Source organism: Plasmodium relictum, assembly GCF_900005765.1.
Source record: "Plasmodium relictum strain SGS1 genome assembly, chromosome: 12".
NCBI classification, from domain to species: domain Eukaryota; phylum Apicomplexa; class Aconoidasida; order Haemosporida; family Plasmodiidae; genus Plasmodium; species Plasmodium relictum.
Genome location: NC_041690.1, coordinates 416,880 through 437,540, shown reverse-complemented (window position 1 = coordinate 437,540; position 20,661 = coordinate 416,880). Strand labels below are relative to the sequence as shown.

Sequence of the window (20,661 nt, the reverse complement as noted above, 5' to 3'; positions counted from 1 at the left end):
TTTTTAAATGTTAATAATATTTCATCATTTTTACATTTATATTGATTCTAAAAAAGATAATTTCTTTCATAAAAATGAGAAGCATTCCTAATACATATTTCATACACTAAAAAGTAATTTTTGCACAATATATATATATATATATATATATATATATATATATATTTTTTTTTTATATTCGTAGTATGTTATTTTTAATATCGCCTATATTTTTTATTTTTTCTTCAGCATTGTGTAGATATAGATAAAGATTTTATAAGATTAAAAGAAATAAGTGAAATTCTGAATATTTTTTCTTTTTTATTAAATGCTGTTAATTTATACAAAAATGGAGGTATGGCAAACTTAATTTTTAAAGTTTTATTTTAACTTTAGAAAAAAAAAAAGTTTTAAAAGCAATCCTTTAAAAATAAGATATCATATAATAATATTTTATCTAGAAAAAAAAAAAATATGTATGCAATATTATTCTATTAAAAATATCTTAAATACACACTTATTATATTTTGTAATTTAAAAAGGAGTAAAAAATAAAAGGAAAATATAAAATTTTAAAAATTTTTTCTTATATATATATAAGATTATTAAAGTCTTATATAAAATAAAAAAGTTTTTTTTTTTTAATAAAGAAAATGAATGTTTATATTACAAATTTTCTATTTTTTTTATCAAAAATTAGAAAAAAAAATATGCAACATTTCTATTTTATAGAATAAAGGAACATATTTAACATATAGGACAAAAAGTAACATACTCTTTTGATTCTTATTACGTGTCATCATAAAAATCATTTTTTTTTTTTGCATCATGTTTTAAGTTTTCGAAAACAGGTAAATTAGGTTCATCAAAATCTTTATAATCATTTTTTGCGTTGTTTGGTATTAAATGAAAATTTTCATTTTTATAATTTTTATTTCTTTTATAAAAATTTTTATTTAAATAATTTCTTGAGTTAGAATTGAATTTTCTTTCCATCATATAAAAAAAATGAAAACTATGGGGGGATTCAAAAAAAACTCTTTTCATAATTTCTACTTCGGTTTCAGTTATTAATTTCATTTTAATTTGATTGTGTTTAGTAAAAATATGATTTGGAACATCTTTTATATTATGAAATAGTTTTTTACATTTAGCACATCTTATTTCATTTTGATTATTATTAGTTTTTAATATATAATTCTTTTTGAGAATACTAAAAAATTCTTTTGTTTTTTCTATATCAATATTTTGGTTATAATTAGCTTTTAACGCATCATTAATTTCTTCATCAAAATTAATTAACCACTTTAACTGATAATCCGATACCAATTCATCATTAAACTTCTTTTTCATATTCTGTAATATATTATTATCACTTTTTTCTTCTTTACTATTTTCATTACGTAAATAATTTAAGTTATCATGCATTTTTTTGCTATTAAAACTACTTAGATTTTTTTCTTCTATTTCACTTTTAGAATTTGAAAATTCTTCTAAAATGCTTTCATTTACATAACATTCTAATTTTTTTATATTATAATTTTCATAAAATATTGGTATTAAATTACTAAAAAAGCTTTTATCTAAGTTAACTCTTAAATAAAAGTAACCACATTCTCTTACCATCTCATCATATGTATTATATTTTCTAGCTGAATAATAACAAAAATTATGAACAAATCTTAAATATAAAATTAATATATCTAGTTTTTTAGTTATATCCATATCTTTATTCTCCTCAACAATTTGTATTATGGGACTTTCATCAGAATCATTATTATTTAAAAGGTTTACTTTTTTATCATCTAAGGAATTTTCTATGTTAGTGGAATTATTATTCTCTCTATTCTTATCATTATCATTAATCTCTATTTCTGTTTTTTCATTTTTTTCTTCTATATTCATTTCGTTATTTTCATTTACATAATTATTATTCAAAATTTTTCTTTTTTTTAGCTTTTCAAATAAAAATCTGTCTTGCTTTAAATTTTCTAATAAATATAAATTTATTTCGCATGACTTATCTAATTTTCTAATTAATTTTTTCGCATTTTCATAATCTATTTTAATTCTTTCTATATGCGAACATATAGGTGGGCAAATTCTTAAATCTAAATAATTATAGTTATTTCTTCTAATATCATTTAAAAAATAACCATTAACTTCAATAGAAGATGGATTTTCACGTATTAAATTTAAAATTTCATTCGTTTTATTTTGATTTTTAAAATATACATTAGCTTTTCGAAAAAAATCAGATGACCTGGTTTCTTTTATATTGTAAGTATCCCATATATTTATATTCATAATATCATAATTTAAATCATTTAATTTTTTAATAATATCAAATTTTGTCAGTTTAATTGGTATATGATCGAAGTGTAATGATATACTTGTTAAATAATTTACAATTTTTGTTAAAATATTATTATCATTAATATTTTCAATTTTGCATTTTATTTTTTCCTTCCATATATGTGTTTTGTAAAAGTTATCTTTCGTTAAAATATTAGAAATTTCATCTTTATTTTTCTTTTCCTTATTTTCATTTTCTTGTTCTTCTATATGTTCATTTTGTTCTTCACTTTTGCTTTCTATATTTGTGTTTATTTCTAAACCAAAATCATTAAAATGATTATTATTATTATATAATATCATAAACTCCTTAAAATTGTTTTGAGAAGATTTTATATTTAATATATTTTGTTCATTAATATATTTAACTCTAAATTTTTCAATAAAAAACGAACTAGTACATTCGTTATTACATATTATTTCTAAATTTCTTGAAATATTCTGAAAAGCCAATTTCTTTATTTCATTTGCCATTTCATCTACTGTTTTATATTTTTTAATCTCATTATAAAAAATTTTTACAAATTCTGAAAAAACATATTCCTTTTCATCATTCTTTTTAAAATTATTTAAAAGATATTTTTCATATTCATCATCATTTTCAAATTCTATTTTTTTTTTTAATTTACTTGCTTCTTTAGGCTCATCAATGTTATCAGTCCTTTTTCTTTTTTTTTCAACTGTTTCAGTTGCTTCTTTCATTTTTGTTAAGTATTTACAGTGACTTTTTAAATTTTGTAAAGAAAAAAAATTAGTTGTATTTTTTAATTAATTTTTTAAACGATATGTTTTAGTATAATTAACAATTTGATTATATTAATTATCCATTACCAAATTTTAAAAAAATAATATGAAGTAAAATGAAATAGAAATAGAAATAGAAATAGAAACAAAATTATAAAAAAGATAAATTTGATATAGAGAATGTTATTAAATATAAAAAAAAAAAAAAATTGCTAAACATGGATAAGAAAATTTTTTATATGATATTAATAGAAACTAGTTAAAAAAAAAAATAGAAAATATTTATTATATATATAAGGGAGAGGAATAAATAAATGAACATTCTTAAAATATGAAGCATTTATTATAAAAAAAAAAAAAAAAAACAGAAAGATAAAAAAAATATACAAAATTAAAAAAGTATAAAAATATTTATGAAGTAGAATAAAAAAAAAATAAAATAAAATAAAACATTATAAAATAAAAATTAATGCTAAATATATTTCCAGTAAATTTCTTGAATTTTTAAAAAATATATACATAATTGGCACGTTTTAAGTTTAGAAATATAAGTGTTGTTACTAATACTCCTACAATGAAATTTTTTATTTAAAATTTATCATTTTTGAATATAAAATAGAATACTTTTAAGCATACTGAAACAAATACTTTTTTAAGTAAACAATTAAAAATATTTCTTATGTATTTTTTTCATCACATATTTCACTTTTATGATTATCATATAAAACATATTAAAATTTAATATAGTAGCATATTAATATTATATCACACTTTTTCCTTAATATGATTTTAAATTTATTTTTTTTTATTATATCTTATTTCTTGTATGTATATATTCCTCCTATCATAACATTTTAAATAAAAGTTTATTTAAAAATATCTTCTCAATTTTTATTGATGTATTTCTTTCGAATAAATATATATTTAAAAAAAAGGAATCAAGATAAAATTATAAAATTATTTAATAAACCGTAGTAGGTAATGTTTAGGAAATATAGAACAAAAAAAAAAAAAAAAAAAAAAAATAAATATTCATTATTTAGATAGAATATATATCAATATTTTCTTATGCTTAAATTTAATAATTTTTTTAATATATGTTATAAAGCTTTAATGTTTCATTAACCAACTTTAGATTTATACAAAAATATACATATATGTATATTTTTGTGATATATTCGACATTATAAATAGTAGAAATTTCTTTTCTTAATGGGTTAGTTTATCATTTTATTATGTTTTTGTCTTTTTTTTTTTTTTTTTTGTAACAATTTCAAATTTTCATTGCATTCATTTAATGTATCGAATTCAACTTAATCTCAGTAATTTCTCATTTCTCATTTTATTTAAAATGAGAAAATTAATAAAAAAAACTATTTCTATAAAATTCCGATAATTTTTTAATGCAAATATATATATATATACACCTATTATGCATGTGGCATATGAATTTATTTTACTAATATTCAAGTTTTTTTTATATTATTTTTTTTGTGTAAAATGCAAAATAATATTTCTACCTTACTAATTTACTAGTGATCAAATGAATCTTTTTTGAAGTACAAAGGTAATTTTTTTTTTTTTTTAAATAAAATCAATAAAATTTAATAATATACATACCATTTAAAGTGTTTAATGAAATAAATTTCTATTTTTAATAAAATGATTAATAAATATTTATGCTGTAATTTTTTTTCTGGTGATGAAGATCCATTAGAAATTAATCTTGAAAAGGTGTCTATTTCTTTCTTTTTTTTTTTTTTTTTTAATATTAATAAGAAATTATACAAGTTTTATAACTCAAAAATTTAATAGATTGAAAAAGTAAATTTAAAAAGAGAAAAAGAAAGTGAATGCTTATCCACAATAGTAGAATTGAAAAAATGAATAAAAAATTGATATATTTTATAGCAAAAAAAAAAAATTTTAAATATTTTTTAAGATGAAACAATTTTTATCTTCAGCTTTTGAAGGTATAAAGTGTGAGTATATTAGTATTAGTAGAGATTTCCTCATTTGTGCTTATTTGTATATAGAAAAAAACTTAAATGTAATGGAAATAAAAAATAAAAAAAAATAAAATTACACTAATATAAAAATAAAATAAACAAAAATTATATAAGAGTAAAATATATCAATAAGACAAAAAAAAAAATTTATAATAAGAACATTTTTAAATATAAATATTTTGGATACATGTTTGTAGCATATAATCATAGTATTAAGTGATGAAAGCCTATATATTCAAATAAAAAATGTAAATTCATATTGTTAATTTATGAATACATATTCTTATATTTATTATTTTATTTATATTTAAAATTTTTTTCCTAATTATCGTCTTTTAGGTAATAGATTTATATGACTATGAAACAATTAATGATTCGAAATTTAATAGATATTTGGTATGCTATTTTTTGTTATTATCAAATAATTGTTTTATATAATTTTTAAATTTCATTCATTTCCCATTAAGTATTTCTTTTTATATTTTTTTGCTTCATTATTTTTATTATTTTTTTTCTATAACATTTAGCAATTAAAAACTATATATCTTATGCCAGAAGAGGAAAAAAAAAAGTTAATATATATGCATGTAAGATTTTAAAAGAAAAAAAAAAATTTATTATCTATTAAATAAAATTTAAAACCTTATGCCAAATGAATGACAATTATTATATATATATTTATTTATTTTTATTTTTTAATAATTTCGTTGATTAGTATACTAAAGACGACAAAAAATTTGGTCTTTTTTTAAAAATGGAGAATGATTTAAAGACATTTATGACGTGTTTACAAATTTTAAAACTCTATGAAGAAAACAAAAATACTACAAATAGCTAATTATAAATACACTTAAAAATTCAAAAATATGTTAATAGATTTATTATTTATATAGATAATACATAATTATAATTTCTCATTCATATGCATATTTTAAGATAATAACATTATTTATTCTAAGTAATATTTTTATTACTGTTATAAAAAATATTCTAACACCAAAAAAAAAAAAAAAAGAGAAGTCAATTTAATGATTTTTGTTGTTTTTATAATTTTTAATTTATATGTATAATTTTTTATTCTATTAATAATTTTTTTTTGAGAATATAAAATTAATATACCTGCTTATTTTATAGTTAATTCACTTGTTAAAATAATATTTTATCTATCTTTAAAATTATAAATATGACACATTTTATAGACTCATATATATATACACTTTTATTTTATTTTTTTATTTTTTACTATTTCCTTTATAAATATTGTTATTATTTTATTTGTAATCATTATTTTAAGTATATAATTTGTTGTTACATATATTCGTTATGTAATTATTTCTATATCAATTTACGCTTTTTTTTTTTAGTTTTATCATGTATATAATTTTCTTAAAGTTTTAACAATAACTTAATTATTTATAAGATGGTTTTAAATAAATAAAATTTTATATATGTTTATACAATAATTTATTGAACTATATATATATTATATTTTAGGTTTCTTTTTCAAAATACAATAACAATTTAAAAAAAAAAAGAAAAAGAAGAAAAATAAAAGATGATTTTGCATCATAAAAAAAAGGTTATGATTTTTGCATTTTTAATTATTTATTTTTTTTTTTTTTTTTGAACCTGTAAATATCTAAAAACTATTCTTCCTCTGCGCTTTTCAAAATCTAATTTATGAATTTGAATTTTAACCTGATCACCTAAGTTAATTCTTACTTTATTTATTCGTAACTTTCCGGAAATAAAGCATAAGAATTTTTGACCATTTGGGATTTTTACTATAAAGTTGGTGTTCGCTAAACATTCATCAACTATACCATTCATTTCAATTATTTCATTTTCTTTCTCTCTCAAAATATTATTTTTTAAACTGTTATATCTCCTCATCAAATTCTTAATGTTCTTTTTTTTTTTATTCACAGCATTTTTTTTGTAAATTCTTAAGATATCTTTCTTCCATATGTCTATTTTGTTGTTTAGGTTAATAAAGTATGTTTTTTTTAAACTTAATTCATTTGTTAAATAAAAAATATATATATAACAAAAAAAAAAAAAGAAAAAAGAAATTTTACTGAACATATATGATTTTCAAATAAATATAAACATATTTATTCATTTGTTTAAATTACTAAAATAATATAAAAAAATTTGTGAAGCACTATAAAATATTATTTATTTATTTTTCCTTATAATTATTTATCTGGCTAGGATATTTTAATGATATAAATTTTTTTTCTTTTTTTTAAATCAAACAAATAAGTTTTAATGAAAATAAACTAGAATAAATAAGATTTTATCCCTTTTTTTTTCTTTTCTTTTATATAATTACACTCCTATTAAAAATTTAAATAAATATAAATTTTTTTTTTTTTGTTTAATATATAGAATTATTGCTCTTAAAAACAATAATTTTTTTTGTAGTAATAAATATAAAATAAATTATAAGAAATAAATTAATTTTTAAATAAAAATAAGTTTACTTTATTTTTAAAAGATGTTTCTTTTGTTAAAATAAACTTTTTGTGTATAATAATATATATATATATATATATATTATTTTTTTTAAAATACATTATAAAAGAACTTAATGTTTTCCAAATTTTATTTTTTTTCTCTTGTATATATATGTTTTTTATTTATTAATATTTATATAAAGTATATATAATATGCATATATTTGATTATAAATTTTTTTGTGTTTTTATTATATTATACTTTTAAAAAATGTTCATAAAACAGTTTGATTTATAAAATTGATCACTTAAAATGTACTTATATATTGTACCATTATATATATTTTATATTAACAATGATAAAAAAAAATTTCCATATTAAAAGAAGAATGCAAAGAAATTTTATTTTTAATAAAATACAGAAAAATGAGAAAAAATTATAGTGTTCTAGATGATAATGAAAAATTAAATGATTATGATGATAATGTAAGTTATAGAGAATATAAAAAAAATATTAGAAATTTACAAATAAACTTTGAAAAAATTTTAAGTGAATTGAAAGAAAGTATCAATTTATATGAAATCAATACAAAAAAAAGAAATGAAAATGATATATATGAATTTATATCTAATAATAAAAAAAAAATAGAAGAATTAGAAAATTTACATAAAAATGGTATACAAAATTTAGATATAATGAGAAATTACTTCAGTAAAAATAGTACATATTCCTTAGAAATTGCTAGATATTTAAGTATATTTGACAAATTTAAAATTCAATTACAAAGTATAAAAAATACATTTGATAAAATACATTTAAATTGTAATATATATATAAAAAAAGAAAGTAATAAATTTGTTAATAATAATGAAATTAATCAAGTATTTAAAGAAAGAAGTGCATTAGAATTTTCTTTGAATGAGTTAGACAATATGATATCTATTGGAGAACATACGAAGAATAAGTTAAAAAGTCAAAATTATAATATTATACAACATATAAAAAAAATTAATCAATTAAATTCATATTTACCTCAAATACAAAAGATTTTAAAAAAAATTAAATACTATAACTTAAAAAGAATAATTATTTTATCAGTAACTATATCTCTTTGTATATTTTTTTTTTTTATATTTAAATAATGTTCATATATATATATATATATATATAATACAAAAAAATCACATAGATTTTCATTAATAATAACAAAAAAATATAAAAATATTAATTACGGTATACTACTTTAAAAAATTGTATATATGTATATGTATAATCAATTTTTTTACTAATATGGTAGTGCATAATAATATAGTAAATATTTTTTTCTTTTAAACTTATATAACGTTTAAAGATGGTAAAAAAATGTTTAAAAATACAAAATATTATGAAAACAATCATAAATAAAATAAAAAATATATATATTTAAATGGTTGCTAAAAATATGTATGTAAAAAATTTGAATAAAGAAAAAATATTAAAAATAAGAGAAACTAACAATATTTATTATTATTACTATAATTTTTTAATACTTGATGTTATTTATAAAGAAATATCTAATTTATCAAAATAAGTATAATGCCTTTAACTTTATTAAAAAGGATTTCTAAATGATATTTATTTGATATTAAACATTTGGTATTTATATACTATTTTGATGAAAAAACCATGAAAGTATTGTCTATTTAATTTTTTTTTTTTTACTTTTCCTTCAATTAAAAGAATGACATGTAAAACTATTTAAATATATTTTTGCATAATATTTTTAATTAAAATTTATTTTATTTTATTTTTTAATTTATTTAAAAATGAAAATTCTCACAAAAAAGAAAATTAAAAATAAAAAATTCATACAAAATATATTAGCAACTAATATTTAATTTAAATATGAACAGTAATTATATATAACAAAAAACTAATTTAAATAAATAAAGAATAATTTTACAAAATATGAAAATATATATTTTATATTTTCAGGAATAAAATTCGATAAATAAATACTAAAAAATAAACTAAAAAAAAAGTGAAAATATAAATATAAATGAAACAAAAAACAAATTTCCAAATATTACAAAAAAAATAAATTAAAAAAAAATGAAAGTTGCTAAAAATCTGTTTGTTTTACATATATACATAGTTTTTTCTCACGAGGACTATGTAATTGAATCTCTCTAGAACATTCTTTTTTATTTTTTTTATTTCTATGTTCTATAACTAAGTGAATAGATTTAAATTTCCCTTTTTCTATAATAAGATAATTTGGATGTGATTGATCGTTATTCATAAATAAACTCATACCTGTATCTATTAGAAAATATTTTTTATCACAAAAAGAACCAATTTCATGTGATATTTGTTTAGTGTGACCAACAATTAAATAATTTGCATTATATTTTTTTAATATTTCAAATAATTCATGACATCCCTCATGATGATTAAACTTTACTTTATAAGAAATATCATCATTCCATAATACACTATCATTATTTAAATAATTATAATTGTCATATTTCAGCATCTTACATTTATTCTCTATTTGTAGTCTTGTTTTTAAATTTATTAAATTTATACTAAATTGAGACATTTTTTTGCTAATCCCTGCGTGAGTAAATATAGCATTGTTTACTTTTACTATAGAAGGTAGCTTAATTAATTTCTTAAAGTAATTTCCTTTTTTATTATTAAAACTAAATAATCTGTAATCATAATTATTTTCAAAAAATAACTGTATTTCTTTTTCATTGACATAATCAAAATATCCACACAAATTTAGTTGTTCGTGATTTCCTAATATTAAAATAATTTTACTATTTTTTATAATTGCTTTTTTTTGTAATTGAAACAAATAGTCATAAATAAGTGGACCATATATTCCTCTATCTAAAATATCTCCCACTTGTATTAATAAAACATTTTCTCCACTCCATTCATCATTTTCATCTATTAAATTAGAATGTTTTAAAATCAATTTTAAACCTTCAATATCTCCATGAATATCTCCTATAGCGATTACTTTTCCATCCCATTTCAAATTATCATAATTATAAAAGTAAGATGAATCTAAATTTTTTTTATTTATTGCTAAATTTTTAAATAAAAAATCATTTTTTAAATAATTTGAGCTTCCTATTTCTTTAATTATCAATATGTATATTAATAAAAATATACATATTTTTTCTTCTATAACCATTTTATATATATATACATATATATATGTAATAGGGGTAAACATATAATATCTACTATAAATGTTTAATATAATGAAGAGAAAATAAATAATATAAAAGTATATTTAAAAAATTACTTAATATAAAATAAAAGGTTAATCATATATATATATATATACTTAATATGTGATGAAGGTATATATTCTTATTTATAATATCAAAAAAAAAAAAACAAAAGATAATGTATAAGGTTATGATTAAAAATTATACATGGAAATATATATAAGATAAAAAACTATAAAAAGTCACAATATTATGATTTGCGTATATGATGTAATGAATATGTTAAAAAAAAAAAAAATGGAAAATAAAATAAAAACATATAAAAAAGAAGTTTAGCTATTCAATTTTTTGAGCTACTATAATTGAATAAATAAAAATAAGTATGATAATGTCTCCATTAATTTTTTTTTTTTTTATTATCTCACTAAACTAATGCTTACTTAACAAAAAATTTAAATATAAAAAAATATTTTTCTAATCTTCAATTATAAATTTATAAAGTAAAATGTAATAATTTAAGTGAAAAAACTTTATAATAAATGTTTTAATATAATTATTTAAAAAGAGGAAATAATTTATTATTCCATTTTTTTATTTTGTCACTGTTGCTAATGGAATTGTGCATATTAATATTTCTTTATAAAAAAAACATATTCGTAGAAAAGTCTAGCAAGGACATGTGTAATAAATGGAATATATAAAATAAAATAAACTTTTACTTCTTTTTTACGTTATAATTTTCAATTCACATATTTGATATAAACTTGTATTTTTAAGATTTTTAATTTTACTAAATTATTTTTTTTTCTTTTTTAAAGTGTAAATATATATATATATATATATATATATATATATGTGCAAATTACAGAAAAAGTAGGATGTATACAAAATTAAAAAAAAAAATTTTTTTTTTTAAATTTCTTTTGAAGTATAATATTTCTAAATTTGATAAATTTTATTTTATGAAACTAAAAAAGAGAAAAGTATTAGACATCAAGAATTACATATGAATATATGTACAATTTATTTTAAAAAAATTGTATTAATATAAAAAGTATAATAAAGAACTAATATATACTTTTGACTTTTCTTTTCAATTTTTTCTATATTAAAGGAAGAATAATATCAATAGACTAATCTCTGTAAAATTTATCAAATTAATAAGAAAAAAAAATATATATAAAATAACAAAGCAAAAACAAAAAGTATATTAAGGAAATATTTCTCTTTATATTTACATAGTAATTATTTCTAACATTTACAATATTTTTTTTTCTTTCTTAAGAAAAAGGAAATAATATATAATAAAATTTAAACATTATATAACATATTTTTTTTTTTTTTATCTATATTTAAGAATTTATAAGAAGCGTAACTTTTTATTTAAAATATACACATAAATCTTATAACTAATTTTTTATGCAAAGCTAATTTTCCCTTTTTTTTTTAATTATTTATATTTGCATACAAATTAAAGAAATCTAATTAAATGTTTTTCAAATTTTGTTTTTGAAAATAATATTTTCATTTTTATATTTTTTATTTAAATGCAGATATATAAATATTGCAAAAGTAATTCTTGAACTTTTGGGATTTTAAAAAAGAAGGTAATTTAATTTTTTTTTTTTTTTATTACAAAGGTCAATATTTTATAATTTTTTAGCTATATTTTTTGTTTTCTTAAAAAAAAACATATATTTCTTATATTTAAAAAAATAAAATAAAATAAAATAACAAATACTAAAATAACATAAAATTGTATATATGTACAAAACAAAAATTTATTCATTACTAAAAAATTTAAAATCTTTCTTTTAATCTTTTTGCTAAAATATTTAATTTATTAAATATTTTTCCTTGAGTAGAACCAAGAATTAAGCTACATATTGAATATCTAGCCATTTTAATATTATTATAACTACCTAAAATGTGAATTTTATCTCCTGCTATTACAATTCTTGTTTTAGTTGCATTTTCGATTGCATATTTTGTTGATCCGTTGCTGCCACATATTCTTCCAATACATCTAGATAAATGATCCCCTTTTAAAATTTTTACATCTTGAATTTGAAAACTTTCAATATATAAATCTTCAATTCTTAATAAAGCTAATGCATCTTCTATACTAAAACCAAGCAAATATGCTTTTATATAATCTGATGATTTTTGTAAATTGTTTTTATCTTCTGTTAGTTTACATGTTCTCACTTCTATTTTATCTTTATTCATTCGTATTTCCAATTTTAAGTTTGTTACAATTGGTTTTATTAATTCTAACCAATTTTTTAAAACTGATGATTTTCTTTGTCTTGGTATTGTTATAATTCTCATTTCATTTGTATTAGCATTGGTTATATTTTTCTTTTTACATATTAATTTATTTTTCACTTTTTTTTTACTTTCTGTTTCTTTTTCCTCTAATATATTATTTAATGTTAAAATATTTCTGTTATTATTTTCTTTTATTTCTTCATAGTTATTTTCCTTATTTTTTTCTATTTTACTTTTATGATCTCTATTTTCATTTGGTATGGACTTTTTTATAATTCTTTTTGTCATTTTCTTAAGTTATTTTTAAGATTATTGAATTACTATAATTTAGTTATAAAAATATATATATATAATTACATAATTAAACCAAAAGAAAAAAAAAAAAACATATATATATATATATATATATATATAAATAGGTATTTTCGAAATAAAACAAACTTCAGATATATTAATGTTAATATTATTAATTACATTTACAATAAGGTATAAAAACAAAGTTTGGATATAAGGATATAAATATATTATTTAAAAAAAAGAAAAAAATATATATTACAAAATATATATAAATATATTTGAATTTATATTGTTATTTTAAAGTTAAAAAAGATAATATTTAACAATCAAAAAAAAAAAAAAAAAAGTGATAGGCTCATTTAAAAATTAAAGAAAAGTACAATTTTTTATATTTTAAAGAAATCTTAAAAAATAATCAAAAATGAATAAAAATTATAATTTTATATAATTAAAAAAAGTAAAAAAAAAAAAAAAATAATACTATTTCTTATTAAATTTTTATTCATATTTTCATAAAAAAAAGTTTTCTATATATATGCATACATATATTTTTTACAAAAGAAAAATTTTCTTTTTTCCTTAAGAGACATTTGAAAAAAAAAATTAATAATATATTACAAAAAAAAAAAAAAAAAAAGAAATTTAATTAAAAAAATAAAATTATCTTTAAAATGAATTACTTTATGATGTTAAGTAAGTTTCTATTAGAAAAGATAATTTTTTTTTGTTTAAAAATAAATTCGATTTATTAAATTTTATTTTTTCTAAATAAGATTTTTTATATGGAATATTTCTCGCTTTTGTACATAAATATTAGGAAATATTTATTAAAAAATGTTTAAGATTAAAATACATAAAAAAAAAAAAATGAAACACACAATGAATATGTATTAAACATCTAAAAAAATATGAGAATAATCTATATTACCTTAATATAAAGTGAATTATTTATGCATATTTTATAAAAAAAAATTTTATAGATATATTAAAAAAAAAGAAAAGAATGTTTAATGCTATGTATAAATATATAATAGAGAGAAAACAAAGAAATGCATGAAGAAAATGCTGAAAAATATGCAAAAAAATATATTTTTTTATTAAAATTAAAATGTAATATAAAAATACAGAATTTTTGTTATAAACAAAAATATTTGCCGGTAGAACAAAATTTAGATTACTTGAACTTAGTAACAACTAAATATAATAAAATAAAAGATAAACATCTATCAATAAGATATTATTTATAAAATGCAATCTTAGTTATGCATTTATTAATGCATATCGTATTAATCACCAAATACAAAATTAATATTCACTTGCTAGCATTGAATTAAAAAAATTATTTAAAACATTAATGGCATTTAAAAAAAAATAAATAAATAAAATAAATTGAAATAAAATAAAATAAACTGTATTGTAGTATATTTTCTTTTAAATAATTGAAAGTCTTAAAAAAAAAAAGAAAAAAATATAAAATATATGTATTCAAAAAAATTTAAAGGTTAGTATATGCAATACTCCCAAATATGCACTGTGTCCATTCAACATACTGAATTAGTTAAGTTAATTTAAAAAGTACAAATCAATTGAAAAAACCAAAAAAAGAGACAGTTCCAAATGTTATCTTAATTTTTTATAATTTGCCTTACTATAATAGATTAAAGGAAAAAAAAAGTATTTATTTAAATATATATATAGAACTAAGGTATAAATAATGTTCAATAGAATTCATTTATTATATTTTAGTTTTTTTAAATGAAAATAGTGAAATAATTTTTAAAATATTAATAATATTTTAAAAATTATTTCACTATAATATATTGAATACAACTACATATATTACATCTTTTATAATTTTTTTTTTTTTATATTGTTATTTAAAAGGGGGATTCTATATTATATATAAGCATATACCTTTTCATTTAGTCTATTTTGTTTTTTTTTTCATTGCTTATATATCGTTTAAATTAATTTAAAGGAAATATTAAATATCAATATATTATATATATATATATAGATTTTTTTTTTTTTTTTCTATATTTCTATTTCATTTCAGGAACATGGAATTGCATATAAAATTAATATAAAAATGTTTTTTTAATTTTTTTTTTTTTTTTTTTTTTTGATTGAGGTACATAAATTAAGATATCACTGCTACAGATATTCTTTATTATTATTGTTATATATTATTTTTTAGAATATAAAAATACATTGAGAAATGTTTGAGCAAGAGTCTTACAGTGTTAAAATAAGTGATGCAAGTAAATTTGTAAATATGGATGAAACACATATTGAAGAAATATACGAAAATGAGAATATAACGAATGTTGGAGAAATATATGAAATGGAAATAAAAAAAAATGATGAATTAGAAGAACAAAAGTATTCATTATTATTATCTATTTCTTATGCATTAATGGCTATAATATCAGAAGCTCCTTATTTTATAATAATATCAATGGCCGATTTTTTTAAAAGTGCATTTAATGTAAGTGACGTTATGATAAATGAATTTGCTGTAATGGAAAGTATAATTGTAATTATTTTATGTGTTTTATTACATTTAATTGGTAGCTATAGATTGAAATGGAATTTATATCAACCTTTGTTAACTGTATTTGTTCTAGGAATATTATATTTAGTTATTTTTTTTAGACGTGATTACATAGGGCATAAAATTATAATATTTAGTTCAATTCCATTAGGTATTATTTTGTGTATAGCTAAAATGACTACTATTAAAATATGTGTTTTGTTTAAAAGGCCATACTGTAGTGCTTATGTGTGTGGATTGTCACTTTCCGGATTTTTAGTTTTTTTATTATATATATTGGGTGCCTATGTATTATTTCCTGACGATGAAAATAAATTTTGTAACATGTTTTCTTTATTTTGCGGAACAATTTCTGTTCTATCAATTATATGTTTTTTGATATTATTTAAAATATATAATATGCCTTTTGCAAAAAGATTAGAAGAAAAATATAGAGATAAAGGTCTTTTTATAAACAAAAATATTTTAGCTGAATCCTTCCGCTCTTTAAACATAATTTGGAAGTATATGATTGCAGCTTTTCTTACGAATTTTTTAACTTATCAAATATATCCCTCTATATTCCCAACAAGTATAGATATACAAAAAGAATCAAAGGGACTTTTATCAGGAGTATTGTTATTTGGAGATTCTTCAGCTCGTCTTATAGTTCACAATTTAAGCAGCTATTTTATTAAGATATCCTTTTTATCATATTCATTTGTTAAAATTTTTAGATTTACATTACTACCTATATTTGTACTTATTGTTATATATAAACATTATATTCTCAGTAATCTCATTTTTTTAATTTCTTTAGCATATATTTTTGGTTTTACAAATGGATTAATTAGTAATGCTATTTTTTTAAAACTACCCAAAGTATGCAACAAAAAAAATAAAAAGGAATATCTTCAATTAGTTCCAAATATAGTTTATTTATCTCTTTTACTAGGTACTACAATTGGATGCTTAACATCAAAAATATATATGAAAATTTTGCCAATTATTTAATTAATGCTACACATATTTATTATTTTTAAATATTTTTATTGTCTTTCAAAAAAATTTTTAAAAAAAACGTAAAAAAATAAAAAGTACTTTAAATATTCATTATATTTTATACAAATGCTTTAAAAAAAAAAAAAAAATTATAAAATAAATGCTACACATTTTTTTTTTCAAATCTCAAACAAATGATGCCAAACATGATGTTTTTTATTTTAATTTTTTATAAAATTTGTTTTTTTTTCTATTTTTAATATTTAATATATAGCTTTTTTTATTTATATATCTTGCATATTTTCCAATTATAATTTTTTTTAAAATATAGTGTATACTAATATTATTTTTTTGTTTTTTTACTTCATAATTATATAATTTAAATGGAGTTGTGATTTATTTGTAAATTTCAAAAACAATTTAAGTAAAAACAGCAAAAAAAAAAAAAAAGAATTAGAACAAAATCATATATAATTTATTGATGAATAAGTTTAAACCAAATAGAGTATAATATAGCAGAATTAAAAAGAAGTAAAGTATCTTATAGACATCAATTGTGGAATTTAATAGTTAATTCTAATTCTTAAAATCGAAAATTATTATTTTTAATAAAATATTAATTTTTCTAATTAAAGTTTTTTTTTATTTTAACCATATTATATATTTATTGTACTAAATGAAGATATGAAAAGAATTTATTTTGAAAAATATCAGATTTATAAGAATAATTAATCAACATTTTAAGAATATCTTCATATATTTCCTTTGAAACATTTATTAATTCATAATTTGCTTGTTTTATTTTATTTTCTTTCCTTAGACAATATAATATTTTCATCGCTTTTTGAAAAAATAAGAAATTTTCATATTTTTTTATTTCTGAAATTTTAGAAATGTATATGTTTTTTATAAATATTCTTATTTCTATGATTTTTTTTTTTTTGTCATTTTTTAAATAAAATAAAAATATATTATACTTTTCACTTTTATTAAACATGTATTCATTAAGAAATAATAAATCAGTGTAATTATGAAAAATGTTTTCATTATTTAATAGTACTTTAATTTTATGTTTAAATAAATAAATTTTTAAATTATTATAGTAATTATCCTCCTTTTTTATATTTTTTAATTTATGGTCTATTTTATTATCATTACAATTAAAAATATTATTTTTTTTTTTTTTTTTCTCCTCTATATTTTTATTTAAAAAATTATTTTCTTTTTTTATATTTGTTTGAATATCTGAGAATTCTTCTTTTAAGCCATTAGCATTTTCAGTTGCAAAACCACTATAATATTCTCCATTAGTACTTTTTATTTGCTCTCCATTTTTTTCAACAATATTTGCATATGATTTCAGAGAGTTTAATAATAATTTATCAAGTTTTATATATTTCTTTCTATCCATTTCCTTAGTAGAATTAAAGAATAAAAATTTTATATTATCATAAATATTTTTATTTGTGTAAGAATAAGTGTTTTCATTTTCATTTTCTAGATAACCTAGTGAATTATAGCAAAAATTACAAAAGAACATATACCTAAAATTTTCAATTGATTGCTTTTTGACAAGTAATTCGCTATTTTTTATTAAATTAAAATTAAATGATAAATAATTAGAAAAAATTAATATATTATTGTCATTATCCTTCAAATTATCATAAGAAAATGTTGTGCATTCCTCACAAAATGCATGCTCAAAAAAATTATTTATGTTTAAATATATGTGTGGAATTATAAAATTAATATTTGAATATGAAATAATATTAGAATTACAAAATTTGCATTGTATAATATTTTTTTTTAATTTTAACATATCATCTAATTCTTTATTTTTATTTATTTCAAAAAAACTATTATTTTTTCTATTTACCGTAATATCCAATAGTAGGTGTATACTCAATTTTTTATCTAATACAAAATGAATTGATTTTATGTTTACATTTAATATAGATAACATAGAGGGTAAACATATATATTTACAAAAATATTTTTTTTCAAATAAATGAAAATCTTTTGTAAAAATGTTTCTTTCTCTTAATACATCAGTTATATCAAAATAATCTACTTCATTTTCTTCATTTAATTTTTTTATTTTATTCATAGAAATGCTATCATGCAATATGCTTTCTGATGTATTTAATAGAAACTCTGTACTATCTTTTTTTTTTTTATCATTTTCTACTTTTCTTTCCTTTATTTCTATTTTTGCTGATAAATTGTAATTATTTTCATTACTACTTTCATTAATTAATTTATTTATTTCATTATTATAATATGTAATTTTTTTATATGAATTATTATTATCTTTATTATTGAAAATATTTTTCTCTTTTTGATTAGAATTATTGTAATTCAAATATTTTTCTTCACAAAAATTCACTTCTTTCTTTTCAACATCTTTTATAGTAGTAATATTTGATTTTATCTGTCTTGTATTTTTTTTTAAAAATATATGCCTGTTCGTATTATTATAAATTAGTTGTAACTTAATTTTATATAAATTAAAATTTCTTATTTTCTCTTTTTTTTTAATTATCACATAAGCTTTAATGTGATTTATTAAATTTTTTGATATTATTAAATCATTAAATAAGGATTTAGATAAAATATTTACTTGGATATTTAATGATAATATATTTTGTTTAATATAGTATTCAGCGTAATTCATATTAAAAAAAAAAAAAAAAAAACCATAGAACTAATGGTAATTATTAAATTGTAGAAAATGTTTATTTTTAAGGAATTAAGAAAAAAAAAAAACTTATTCAAAAATGCTATTTGCATATATTTAAAAATTATCCGGTTTAAATGGAATCTTTACTCATTTTTTTTACTTTATTATTTTTTTCTTTTATTTATTTTTTATTTTAATTTTATTATTTTTTTAAATGTTTAATTTTTTTTTTTTTTTTTGAATTTTAATATATTAAATATTTCTATTAATATATCATTTTATTCTTTTTATTAACATATTTTAGGACTTAAATAGGAGTTTTTTTTTATATTATTTATTTTATTTTATTATATCTTTATTTCATTATTGTTTATTAAAATTCCCAGTATCCTTTAATTATTTGAGTTTCTACATGATCTGAAAATATATCAAAGCATGCAAGATAAAAAAAAAGCGATTTATTCCCCTTACTCATTTAATTTTATTTATAATGAAAATAGTTAACATTTTGATGATCTATTAACATTTGTTAATATATATATGAATAATTTTATTTAATATATATATATATATTGGTATTAAGTTTTTTCTTTTAAAAAAATTTTTTTTATTGTTGAATTTGTCGTAATTTTATTAAGGCACTAGATTATTTATCTATATATACATGTGTATATATATGCATTTATATTTATATATATGTACACATATAATTTACTTTTAGTAAAAGTAGCATATATATAAGTATATGCTTTAGACAAAAATGAAAAGCGCTAAAATAATCTAATTGCACGTATAAAAAGAAAAAAAATAAGTATTTATGTAATTTGCTTACTTCAAAATGCTTTCAGGTTTCAATAAATGTTTTAAATTTTAAAATTTTTTAGAATTGTGCAAATTAATATATATATATATATATGTATGTATGTATGTATATGTATGTATGTATATGTATGTATGTATGTATGTATGTATGTATGTATGTATGTATGTATGTATGTATGTATGTATGTATGTATGTATTTATATACTTATGTATTTATATACTTGTGTATTTATATATGTATGCGTTTTGTTATATAAAATTATAAGTTTTTTTTCTTTTTTC

The 20,661-nt window shown here is 16.7% G+C and overlaps 7 protein-coding genes across 7 annotated transcripts; 2 read left to right on the top strand and 5 right to left on the bottom strand.

Moving 5' to 3' along the window:
* Nucleotides 1-768: 768 nt before the first annotated feature.
* PRELSG_1211900 (conserved Plasmodium protein, unknown function) lies at nucleotides 769-3,036 on the bottom strand (the record flags this gene model as incomplete). Its single annotated transcript, XM_028677893.1, has 1 exon — nucleotides 769-3,036. One exon carries the CDS (start codon nucleotides 3,034-3,036, stop codon nucleotides 769-771), a length of 2,268 nt encoding a protein of 755 aa, XP_028534236.1.
* A 3,656-nt stretch (nucleotides 3,037-6,692) lies between these two features.
* IF1 (translation initiation factor IF-1, putative) lies at nucleotides 6,693-7,172 on the bottom strand (the record flags this gene model as incomplete). The annotated part of the gene is made up of 1 exon (XM_028677892.1): nucleotides 6,693-7,172. One exon carries the CDS (start codon nucleotides 7,170-7,172, stop codon nucleotides 6,693-6,695), a length of 480 nt encoding a protein of 159 aa, XP_028534235.1.
* A 799-nt stretch (nucleotides 7,173-7,971) lies between these two features.
* Nucleotides 7,972-8,688, top strand: PRELSG_1211700 (conserved Plasmodium protein, unknown function; the record flags this gene model as incomplete). Its single annotated transcript, XM_028677891.1, has 1 exon — nucleotides 7,972-8,688. The coding sequence occupies one exon, from the start codon at nucleotides 7,972-7,974 to the stop codon at nucleotides 8,686-8,688; it is 717 nt and encodes a 238-aa protein (XP_028534234.1).
* A 959-nt stretch (nucleotides 8,689-9,647) lies between these two features.
* Nucleotides 9,648-10,733, bottom strand: SHLP1 (shewanella-like protein phosphatase 1, putative; the record flags this gene model as incomplete). Its single annotated transcript, XM_028677888.1, has 1 exon — nucleotides 9,648-10,733. One exon carries the CDS (start codon nucleotides 10,731-10,733, stop codon nucleotides 9,648-9,650), a length of 1,086 nt encoding a protein of 361 aa, XP_028534233.1.
* Nucleotides 10,734-12,573: 1,840 nt separating this feature from the next.
* PRELSG_1211500 (small subunit rRNA processing KH domain protein, putative) lies at nucleotides 12,574-13,332 on the bottom strand (the record flags this gene model as incomplete). Its single annotated transcript, XM_028677887.1, has 1 exon — nucleotides 12,574-13,332. One exon carries the CDS (start codon nucleotides 13,330-13,332, stop codon nucleotides 12,574-12,576), a length of 759 nt encoding a protein of 252 aa, XP_028534232.1.
* A 2,227-nt stretch (nucleotides 13,333-15,559) lies between these two features.
* NT3 (nucleoside transporter 3, putative) lies at nucleotides 15,560-16,888 on the top strand (the record flags this gene model as incomplete). The annotated part of the gene is made up of 1 exon (XM_028677886.1): nucleotides 15,560-16,888. The coding sequence occupies one exon, from the start codon at nucleotides 15,560-15,562 to the stop codon at nucleotides 16,886-16,888; it is 1,329 nt and encodes a 442-aa protein (XP_028534231.1).
* A 652-nt stretch (nucleotides 16,889-17,540) lies between these two features.
* PRELSG_1211300 (conserved Plasmodium protein, unknown function) lies at nucleotides 17,541-19,550 on the bottom strand (the record flags this gene model as incomplete). Its single annotated transcript, XM_028677885.1, has 1 exon — nucleotides 17,541-19,550. One exon carries the CDS (start codon nucleotides 19,548-19,550, stop codon nucleotides 17,541-17,543), a length of 2,010 nt encoding a protein of 669 aa, XP_028534230.1.
* Nucleotides 19,551-20,661: the final 1,111 nt, after the last annotated feature.